Source organism: Muntiacus reevesi, chromosome 21 (assembly GCF_963930625.1).
Source record: "Muntiacus reevesi chromosome 21, mMunRee1.1, whole genome shotgun sequence".
NCBI lineage: Eukaryota > Metazoa > Chordata > Mammalia > Artiodactyla > Cervidae > Muntiacus > Muntiacus reevesi.
In genome coordinates, this window is record NC_089269.1 from 31,748,406 (window position 1) to 31,760,439 (window position 12,034).

At 40.9% G+C, this 12,034-nt stretch overlaps 1 protein-coding gene across 1 annotated transcript; it reads right to left on the bottom strand.

Annotated features, from left to right (window-relative positions):
• Window positions 1–3,559: 3,559 nt before the first annotated feature.
• Window positions 3,560–10,833, bottom strand: NRIP1 (nuclear receptor interacting protein 1). Its single transcript, XM_065913520.1, has one exon. The coding sequence runs from the start codon at window positions 10,831–10,833 to the stop codon at window positions 7,363–7,365; it is 3,471 nt and encodes a 1,156-aa protein (XP_065769592.1). The 3' UTR covers window positions 3,560–7,362.
• Window positions 10,834–12,034: the final 1,201 nt, after the last annotated feature.

The following is a 12,034-nucleotide window of genomic DNA, read 5'->3' on the forward strand; positions in this document are numbered from 1 at the left end:
TTAGTCCTCCGATGAATGTGAACATGTGTGCCAGTGGACTAGTTCACACATGGCCCCAGCAGCTTGCATTTCTACACCCATAGGGACCCAGATTTCCTTGAGGATATGAACTAGCCTATTGCTAAATCAGATCCCACCCTGATGAGGATCTTATCAAGGAGTTAGTTGTACTATACTCATCAAGAGAGCATGTTCTGCCTAGTTTTGATTCTGGAGGTTCAGGAGAATTTGTCTGTGTGTGTAAGTTGCTCAGTCATGTCCAGCTCTTTGAGATCTCATGGACTGTAGCCCACCAGGCTCCTCTGCCCATGGGATTCTCCAGGCAAGAATACTGGAGTGGGTTGCCACTTCCTTCTCCACTTGAGAGTTTAGTCCTCTGCAACGTGAACATATTCATGACTGGCAGGAAAGGCCATGGATTCTTGCCTCAGGTCTTTGTCAGTGTGATGTTTGGAAGGTTTGGCAGCTTCTCCTAAAAGTAAAAATTCTAAGAAGCTTACTGATGTTTGTAAGAAGATATGTTACAAGAGATAATTAGACCTACATTGGCAAAAATGCCAAAGTTCCCTTCCCATTCTCAAAAACCAGCTCTTCTCGTCAGGAATTTCTCAGCTGATAGAATCCAGATTAGACTGAAGAAAGAATGCTTGGCTTGGCTTATGAAGATCATGGGTCTTAGGGCTAGAGGTGGCCTGGAAGAATGGGCATTGCTTCAGGGAAACACATGAAGCTCTTTGGCCAAAACTTTGGCCACCTAATGCAAAGAGCCAACTCATTGGAAAAGACCATGATGTTGGGAAAGACTGAAGGCAAAAGGAGAAGGGGCGGCCGAGGATGAGGTGGTTGGATGGCATCACTGACTCGACATGAATTTGAGCAAACTTGGGAAGATAGTGGAGGACAGAGGGGCCTGGCGTGCTGCAGTCTATAGGGTTGCAAAGAGTCAGACACGCCACGCCTTAGCAAGTGAACAACAAACTACTTTGTAAATTACTTTTTTCCCCAGTCCAGGGCAGGGGAGGCAGCTTTACATTTTTTGTGCGAGGAGAAATCACTTTTCATTGACTCATTGACTGAGCATCCATTTACTGAGTGACAGTTGGTATGTTAGGATTTGGACACACTTCACACTTCTTGCCTTTAGAAGCAATACAGGTATGTTGTTAACCACTCTAATGATAGAAATGAGAGGTCTACACAAAGTATTATGGGACTGTAGTGGTCTGAGGAACACATTGCCTGGTGGAATCATGGAGGGTTCTTTGAAAAGGTAAGTTTTAAAGATAAATACAAGCTTACAAGGCTAAGGATGGGGAGAAGAGGGCAAAGAGAGGAGGTAATAGGCAAAGAATGTCACATGGTTTAAAGTTCTGATGCCAAGTAGGCAGATGTGCTCAGGAAGCTGAATTCTTATTGAGAAGGTTTGAACACTATAATGATTGGTGATGATGGGCAGAGAGTGTTTAACTGTGGGAGAATGAGTTGAAACTGTGAACATGCCGGCAGGGTCAGACGTCAAGGGGCACCCAACAAGATGCAGCAAGGCTTGAGGGCACGTCCAACTGGGTGCCATGAGTGTTGGAAGGATTTGCAGGTTGTGGGAAGATTGGTTCCAATGACAGCCAGAGACAACCCTTCTAGTCCTTGGAGAAATCTGCAGTTTTCTAATTACAAGAAAGGTCATCTCATTCTTCTGAGGCTTCCTCAGATGACACAGTGGTAAAGAATCTGCATGCAATGCAGGACACATAAGAGATGCGGGTTTGATCCCTGGGTCTGGAAGATCCCCTGAAGTAGAAAATGGCAACCCACTCCAGTATTCTTGCCTGGAAAATCCCATGGACAGAGGAGCCTGGCGGGTTACAGTCCATGGGGTCACAAAGAGTTGGACGTGACTTAGCGACCCAACAACATTTCACTGTTTTATGCTTAAATGACCATTTCATTATCAGTTAGCTAGGGGAAAACACAATCTCAGACAACATACCGACTCTGAAGGTCTACTCTAGGGCCCTACTGGTGTTCAAAAACTACAGGCTATGCAACCCATGCAATGTTAGGCCATTTCCTTTTCCAGATGTGACCTGAGAGGTGAATGCATATCAGCAAAAAGAGCAAAATGGAGAGCCCAAAAGGATCATAAATTTTTCTTAAAGTTCAAAGCACTTACCTCATGAAGCTTAGTAAAAGCAAAGACTGGAAAACAGAAGGTTCTCTAGGTCTTTGTCAGTAAGAAGAACGTAAAAAGCTGTTTAGAATGGCTGAAAAACCCTCTTCTAACTATAGTATACTATTTTAAAATTTGACTATTGCTCAAAAGGCTTATGCATTTACTTTCAGACACTCAAATAAGCGCATCAGCATTTCTCCAGGACCAGTTGGTGGGATTTGAATTTTATTTCCAATTATTCTGCTACCAACTAAAGAGTACATTAACTCTGGTTTTTCAGAGCAGGGGTCTTGAACTTACCTATGAAGATGGAATTTTTAGTATGTTGTAAACATTATTATGCCAACCAAATTGAGAAATCTAGTAGTGAATTAATGCTAAATGAGGTCAACAGATTTCCTCCACCAACCATTAAAAGGTGCTAGTGTCAGATACTTCTTAAGCTTGATGGAATAAACGAAAAATGGCATGCTTAACATTTAAAATCTATTTTCTATAACCAAATGGGTCATTTGGTGATAGCAGTGGTAGGAAATAAAAAACTTTTTCAAAATTATTTCTTTGTAAAGGTGGTTTCTACATTAAGAAGCTTGAAACAGAACTTGGCATAGCGTGGGTGATCATAATCTGATTAGATTATTAAAAGTCATTGGCACTAATTTATAGTCAAGAAGAATTACTAACTGGGGTGGTTTTTATTACATGATGTGCTTATTATGCCTTTTTATGGGGAATACATGTAAATCCATGGCTGATTCATGTCAATGTATGACAAAAACCACTACAATATTGTAAAGTAATTAGCCTCCAACTAATAAAAATAAATGAAAAAAAAAATAAGCATAAAAAAATAAATCAATAAACAAAACAAAACATGGTTATGTATCTCTGGTTCTGATGACAGTGTCTGTACAGACAGCAGGGCATAACTTTTCAACATTTTAATTATGTAGACCAGTTTCATGTATTTCCATTACTTGGATATTATTTTAGACAGTTTATAAACTAGTTATGGAGGAGCTGCAAAATTTTCACATTTTAATTTGAAATTTTAATAGGCCTATTTTAGTATCAGAAAATACAGATTCACCTTTGGGAAAATGTCTTTCTCTTAAATTATTATTAATGTATTTGTAAAAATAACTTCCCTCCCCTAAGGTCATCCATTTACAAGTATAGAGATTTTTTTTTCCTTTTTCTAAATAAACTGATCTCTATTACTTACTATGCACATACATTGCTTATCATTCTCAACTGCTCATTACCTATATACATATATTAATAGCACATAGTTATTTGATACATACATGTGTGCATACACACATTCGTTTTTGCAAAATGTTTGAAGACTTTTACTTTATAAAAAAATTTAATGCCCAATGAAACTTGGATAAAAACCTAATAACATCTTATCTTACAAAAAGTTTGTATCAAATCAACTTTATTTTTGAACACTGTACAAAGTTTTTCCCACTTTAAAAATCCATGAGGACCATCCAGTTACACACCAGCAGCAGAGCCAAGGGGGGGTAGGCCAGGCTGTAAGTTGATGGTCTTTCTGGGCTGTGCTTCCATTGCCCTGTCTCTGGATACACTAACTCCAGGGCCATCTTCTTTTTTTTTTCCTTTATTTTTCCAAGGATGGCAAAGCATTCTTGAAGACTTGCTATTCTCTTGACCAGAGACTTTTTATGTTTATGAAAAATCTGAAAATCACAGAGAGCCCAAAAAATAACAATCATTTCAAACCAGAGACAATGAATTTTTTCCTTCATTTATTCAAAGTCACTGCAGGAAGTAAACACTAAAAGATTAAAAAACAAAACAAAAAAATTCACACTGCAGTATGTACAATTTCATGACATCACATGAAGAAATTAAATTTCTAATAAAAATGACAAATTATATTACTGAGCAGACTGCATCAAAATTGGTTGTGTAAACCCCAGAATTCATACCAGGAACGGTAGTGTGCCTGTATTCCAGAACCCTGGAAAACTCCTGGCACATGTTTCCAATGGGATTAAAAAATTCATGAAAGTAGTTGTGTGAACTCTTTAGTTTGAAAAGTGGTTGACTTGATTTAAAAAGTTTTAAGACCCTTGGATTCAAAGCATTCTTCCACAAAGCTTAAACCACAGAAGTCGTGTCCAGAAATGGAATACTGTTATGTTGGGATGAACATCTGATCTGACTTGTTAAGACATTTTACCAAATGCACAGATGCACAGGGTCCCCCATGCACTTTTCATGCAGCAGGTAATCACAACTTAAATAAAAGGCTTATTCTATACATTTGCCCAGACTTGCAACTGTATACATACATGCACAATTTTTAAACCTGTCCGATTATATTTACACTTGTACATGGAATATACAGAAACCAAAGAGATTAAAAGGCTTTTCTGTTGTATTAGAACAATACAAAATATGTATTTTTTCATTAAGGAAATCACTATTTACATCACCTTTAAAAACCAATTTTAACATCTTCATGTAACAAGTCAATATATATATATATACATATTATATATATATATATATATATAAAATATATACTCTCACCAGTTTACTCTTCTGTAAGATGCAGCAGAGAGCAAACAGGTAATGCTACCTTACTGATGTCAATGAGAGCTGTAGTACCCTTTCACAAGTGACTTTGTTAAGAAGAAATTGTCTAGATATCTAAAATAGTCCTTGAAAATGTGTATATGTGCATCCTTGTATCTACATATGCATAAACGAAGTGCATTTAGGGATGTATGCCCTTTCTCACCACTCTTCTTTAAGATCGTACTAAACTCAAATTGGGGACACTCTCTAGTATATCAGAACAGCCTTCTTCTTGGTCGGGTTTATCTATATACGACATATCTTCATTTCTTTGACTGCTGACAATAACCACCACCAAAAAACAACCAACCAACCAAAGGAAGGAAACAACAAAAAAAAATACAATGTTGGCCCTTGATCTTCTTTTTCCTGACCTAAATTTCACTCCCTTGTAAAAGCCCATTTTCCCCTAACCAAGGGGAAACAATGGCAGTTTTTCTAGCATACTTCTAAGGCTCCAGAACTTTCAGAAAAAAATGACTTGTTTTAAAAGCTTATACAGTGTAGACAGTAAGACTGTCAGAGAATAAAGATGGGATGCAGTTGAATATCTTCACTGGCCAGTGAAATTTTCATGACATGGCATAATATTCACTCCTATTATTTTTTAATATATTCAGTAACTATTTACAAATCATTCTGAGAAAAAATAATCATTTAGGATTTTAGATCATATTAGGAAATAACGCCCATTTTTAATATAAAAATCTTAGAAACAACTTCAAGTAGAACAATTTCAAATAGATTTTCTTCTAATTAATAGTTGATTATATAACAGTTTTTTGGTAGGTCAGTTGCTACCTGGGTTCACAATTAAAACCAAATTTATCTGGTGAATGAACTGTGGATGGTAAAAAACGAACTGAAAAACATGGATGTGTTTCAAGACAGAAACCCCATGTGGCTCAATAATATATCAAGTTCTTCCAAGAAAACATCAATGTTTCCTTTTAATCACTATTTTAAAATAACAGATCAGATGGAGTGACTGTGTACAACTCTGCCATGTATATATGCCCTTTATGTTTTTGTTTAAGCAATCTGAGTTTAGTGCCTTTCTTGGGTGTGAAATGTGTTTTCATCTTTGCCAGCACTGTTCTTAGGACAATGGTTTTCACAGAAGTTAAGGATGTATTCAGGAGGAGTTGCCAAACCATCCTGGAATTACCTGAGTTTGGTAAGTGGCCCTGTTATTCCATCCCTAAGGCTAATTAAGTAGATGTTACTCATTGGAACACACAAGTAATCACATATTTTTCCTGAGATGTTGAGCCAGATATGAAAGTTGTCCCCTCCACCCGATTTTTTTTTTTTGTCATAAAAAGTATTCGGAACCCGATTTCCAAAGATATAACAGTAATAATATGAAGTACAATATTGCAAATTTTGAGTTGACGTGTGACTACATTGGGGAAAATATAGGCATCAAATAGTTTGTTTACAATCCTTTTTTCTGAGAAAAGTCGTAAGCAGTGGTTTCAATTTTCAAAATCCAAATTTCAGTGTGCAGAAGAAACCCCTAGTGAGTGTATTAAGATGCAGAAGGAAGACCCCCAGGTCCACTCAGCAGAGAATTCTTGTTTGGTAGATCGGAGATGCTGCCTGGGAATCTGCATTTTAAAGCAAGTGCTCTGGATGATGCTAATGCAGGTGGTCTGAGTCCAGCTTTAAGAAACCCTGGTCATCAGACTCACAGGTACCACAGAGATGGTGAGACGTGGCTTTTACAAGACATGGTGAAAACTGTCCAAAGAAAAGCCATTTTGCTTGTTAAAAACAACTTATTTCAGTTATTTAGGAAACCACCTGAAGATAAATGTTAACTTTCCTAATTCTGTAAAAGGAGGAATATTAATTTAGTAAAGTAGTTAAAATACAAAAATGGAAATCTGCCTTTTTTTAAGATCTATCAAACTTCCACCAATTGTAATCAATTTTTACCAAGTAGTACAAGGTTTAAAGAGATACAGAATATTGAAAAGGATTGGGGAAGGGCAGACACATTGAGGAATCACAAAACCCCTTTCAAGAGTCAAAAATAATTTTTTTTTTTAGCAAAAGTGAAAAATGTAAGCATATATTTTTCTAATTTGTTTTGGAACTGAATGAGAAATGAAACAGCACTAGGTTTTTTTAAATTCAATAATTACCCTTTAAAGAGTTATTATTTAATAATGTGGACTTTAAAAAATGTGTTACGTAGGTTGCTTCTGAAAAGCAAAATCAAGTACCCTAATAAAGGCAGCAATGCATTAATCTGCTGGATGGAGATTTATATTTTAATTTATGCCTATTACCTGTGATTAAAAACAGAATTATCGCTCATGGGCTACCCACAGTTGTTGCCTGATGCATACAGAAGGTGTCAAACCAATGGCTAGTTCGGCAGCTTCCTCATGACATTTAACATGAAGCAAAAAGTAGTCTGCATATTTAAACATCACCATCAACCAATACTTTTCAAAACGAAAAAGTTTCAATTATACCATGCTTTTCTCAAATCATGCGCTTATTTATACAGATCTCAAGTTCATATTCGTTAGTTTTAAAAAGATCCAAAGGTGGATGGCAGGTCCATTTTATTCTGCTTCCTTTTTTATTGTTAGCATGTTTCCCAGAAGTCCATAAACTTCTCCGTTTGCGCTGTGCGGGTGAGAAGCATTATTTCCCATATGGCTATTATAAGTGCTCCTTAAATTAAAGAAAGAAGCTTTAGTTTCTGCAGCAGGAAGTAACTCTTCTTTGATTGTAACCTGTGAGATACTTTCAGCAGATGAAGGCTCCCTCCAAATGTCCCTGTCCTGTGTTTCTCGACTGGTAACAGAGTTGCCTCCTTTCTGGAGCATGTAATAGAGTATCGGGTTGGTTTTGGTCAGTCTCGGGGAGTCTTTCTCATACTCACTCTTGTCCACATCTGTGATAACCCACTTAATGGGCCCCTTCTCACTGGGCACGGAACACCCATTCACAAGCCCAGCTTCGGGCCTAGACCCTGTGCAGCCCAAGTGCTCCGGGAAAGGAGGGCTCAGGGGGGCCTTGCCGACACCTGGGTATGGAAATGTCCTGCTGTCCATGCCACCGCCGGGCTGAGCGCCACCGTACATCAGTCCATTTAGAGAAGCGATGCTGAATTCAGGCTTGCTGTTGGTCGCACTGTTTCTGTGGCCTTTCTTCTTACTGTCAGCCACAGAGTTACTCCTGTGCTGAGACAAATCTCTCACGCAGTTTTCTGAGAGGAGCAGCTGTTTCAGGACGTTGAAGCTTTTGCTCTCTCTGGTCCAGTTCCTGGGTTCACTTTCGCTGGCCGAACCATGACCGGCAGGATGCTTAAACTCAAGATCACTTCTGCTAAGTTTCAGCTCTTGCTGGTTAAGCAAGGACCCATACAGCACCTCCGGAGCACTGTGACTGTTTGCAGCATCGACTATGCTATTTTTCATCTTTTTAAAGGGGTTTTCTAACGGCTCGGTGTAAAGCTTCCTTTTCTTAGGGACCATGCAAAGGTTTCTCGATTCTACAAGTGTCAGTTCACTGTTTCTGTGACTGCTGTCCAGCTCATCAGCCAGGTGACTGTCTTGATTTTGTCTCAGCAATCGACTCAGCAGACCGTTCTTTGAGAAAGAAAAATCCTGAGGTGAGCCGGGCTCTGGTTTCAAGTCCTCGGATGCTGGTAAGGCAGGAGCGCTTCTCTGCACGGGAGGGGCCATCCCTAAGAAGGGCGCGCCCGGAGCCTCGTGGCTCAAGTGCATGCCCGTGGCATGCGGATGTAAGTCATCGCAAGGCTCAGATTTTATTTTCACCATCAGTATTTGTTCACTTAAAGCTCTATCTGTATGTTCCTGAGTGCTCTCATCTCTTAAGGGCATCTTCTCTTTCTTTTCGGCCTTCCCTTTGTTGGGATTTCCCAGCAGTAACTGGAGGACGGTGCGCCTTTCAAGCAGATTTTCTATTTCAGACCCAGAGAGTCCTGGTTCAGGACCTATTGTGTGGCTGCCGAATGCTTTCTTCTCTTCAGCTGCACTGGTTTTATTGGCTAGCAGAGGGCTGTTCAGTCTGTCAATCATACCTGGAGGTTTATCTGTGTTTACACCCAGCAGCTGTTTACTGGGTCTCTGCTCTTCCCCTGACATGGAGGACTGCATTCCACATTGCGCTAAATTTTGTAACAGCTTACTGGCACTGAAAGTGGCCGAGTTTTGTGCACCTTCCTGTTGGATGGCTCTCTCCCCCTGCGATTCTTTGCTTTTTGTAAGGTCCATCAGGTGGTTCGAGGCGGTATTCGCTGGCTTTTCAGGCTGGGGGCCGCAGGTATATGGTGGGGAATTCCATTTGATGACCACAGAGTGTTGGGAAAGGTTGATGGGAGAGTCGGCTTTGGTGGATGCAAGTAACGGTGGAGTGCTCACGGGAGTGGTCCTGTGGGTGCTGGGGCTTTCTATTACAGATGTGCGCGTGTAATTCTGTGTGCTGAACTTTGCCTCATCGCTGTGTGCTTCCTGAGGGCTGCTGTTTCTTTCCACGTTTTCTTCATTCTTGTGGCCAAGCAGCAACTGAAGAAGGGTGACCTTCTGGTGTGGATTTAGCTTAGAATTCTTTGAGGTATCTTGATCTTCTTTGACGTCAGCTTCGGGGACTTTTGGATCCCATGTGTTGAGCAAGGACTGAGTTAAGTTATCCAGAGAAACAGGCTGGTCGGGTTCGGGTTTTTCTATCCGGTGTTTGCAAGACAAGTCTATGGGGACACAGTTGGAGTAAGAACTTTCATCACCACTGCTCTCATCCGTAAAGCTGGGATTGTGATCTGAGTAGTCATCAATAGTTGTAGGGGTGCTGCCCTCCTCAAAAATGCTTCCTCTCTCACTGTGACTGTGTCCGTTCATCGGCTTGGGTATGGTCTGGCTTTTAAGAAGATGTAAAAGCAAACTGTTATTAGCAGCCTGTTTTATATTGTTTCTTTCCAGGGAGTTCTTATAGCCTGCATTTTTGGGGGAAGAAGGGACAATACCCATTGGATTCTGAAACGCTGTACTTTTGCTAGCCATTACTTTGTTTGTTGATGTTCTTGCCTGACCATTAAGATGGCCTGACATGCCTTTGGAGAGCTGGAAACTGCCCATGTCCTTCTGGCCATTTTCTTGTAATCTGGCCATGGCAGCAAGTCTTTCGCTTGCTGCCTGGTTTGCATTTTGTGTTTTTAAAGCATGTTCTCGAGAATACTGCTGTAAATGGGCTTCGCTGGAGAGAAGAAGTGCTAGTTGGCTACAGGCAACACTGGGTTTGGGTGAAGTGGCAGGACTAGCCCTTTTCTCCACCATGCTTGCGACAGCCTGTAATCTTGCAGCACAAGACAAGGGTTCGCTCATGACCTTTGTTCCGCTCTGCCCCACGTGATGAGGTGACTCTATGAACCGATCTCTGATGAGGGTTTTCGTGACATCAGGGACACTGGTATCGGGCTTTTGATCTTTAGCTTTGCTTTTCTTCAACAGAGTTTTTAAGTGACTCGATGCAACCCCATAGCACCTTAAATCTTTCTCCACTTTTAAAGAATTATGACTCAGGGCGTATCCTTGCTCCTTGAGGCTCTGCCTAATTTGTTGTGACAGGGCAACAGTCTGCAGCCTGGAGCTGAACGACTGAAGCAGAGAGGCCAGTACCTTGCTGTCCTGCTTGCCTTTAGGCGCACTGTCAGCCATGCCAGCCAGCAGAGCCTCCTTCTTTACGTTTAAATTTACGATGGAATCAGACAGCCTCTTCCGCTTTGCTGCGTTCCAGTCCTCAGAAGACTGCAAGAGTCTGGCTTTTTTGAGGTGCAGCATGCCAGATCCCTGATACGTGTGCGTGCTGAGAACTGGACCATCACGCTGACAGGTGGGAAACGCGCTACCAGAAATGTTAAAGTTCTGATCGTCTTCATTACGCCCGGCAGACGCTTTGTCGACGGCAGTGCCTGACCCCTCTGCTGCCTGATGCATTAGTAATCCTTCTAGGTAAGTTAGAACAACAGAATCCTGGTGCACATCAGAGCCAAGCTCTTCTCCATGAGTCATGTTCAATAGCAGTGCTGACGAGGGCTTGGTTTCTATTCACTCTGAGGAATGGTTTTCTGCGGGGGGCGGAGGAGGGAGAGAAGTAACTTCAATAAGTGAGCGTTGGTTTATCACCTTCCATAGTAATTAGACAGAGGTATGCGGTTCCATTCCGACCAGGATTACTGCTGGCTGGCAATGAGGAGACAAAAGGCAGGCAGACTGTGGCGGAGTCTGACCTCAGAGCTGGGAACTCCCAAACAAGAAACAGCAGAACTCCTCTAGATACAGAGCTGCCATAGCCAGCAGACAGAATCCTCAGTGAATACACTGCTTTTCCTTCTTCATCTTCTGTTCCCCAGTAAACGCATATATCAGTGTTCTAAAAAATAAAGAGAAAATAATTAAGAAGATGAAGAATTAGAATTATGCTATGATACCTGAAGGCAAAAAATACAGCACTTGTAAGTGTCTATGTGTGTATATACACATATATACAATATACATATGTATGCATTGCAGAGCTTCCTTATTAGTTTATTGTCATTCCTATCAAATTGGAAATCTCTACTGGAAATCCTATGGATTAATCCATATTGTTAAAAAGATCTAATCAGTTAGAGAAAATACTTTAATGTTCTGTAACTGTCTTACAAGCCCACCAAGTTTTTGAATTTTCATAAACACCTTTCTGCAAAGTTGTATGAATGGTAAGTCTCTTCTACAGCACCACAGCTCTATGAGGGGCTGGAATGAGCTTCCTTACATTACTAGGTGCTTTGGAAGGAACAAGAGAAGTACGAAAAAAGGAAAAGAGCTCCTTGTGACATGAACTCATCAAATGAGTTAGATGTGGGGTTGAGCATCAAAAGAATTGATGCTTTCGAACTGTAGTGTTGGAGAAGACTCTTGAGAGTCCCTTGGACTGCAAGGAGATCCAACCAGTCCATCCTAAAGGAGATCAGTCCTTGGGTGTTCATTGGAAGGACTGATGTTGAAGCTGAAACTCCAGTCCTTTGGCCACCTGATGCGAAGAGCTGACTCATTTGAAAACATCCTGATGCTGGAAAAGACTGAATGGGGGAAGAGAAGGGGATGACAGAGGATGAGATGGCTGGATGGCATCACTGACTCGGTGGACATGGGTTTGGGTGGACTCCAGCAGTTGGTGATGGACAGGGAGGCCTGGCGAGTTGCAGTTCATGGGGTCACAAGGAGTCGG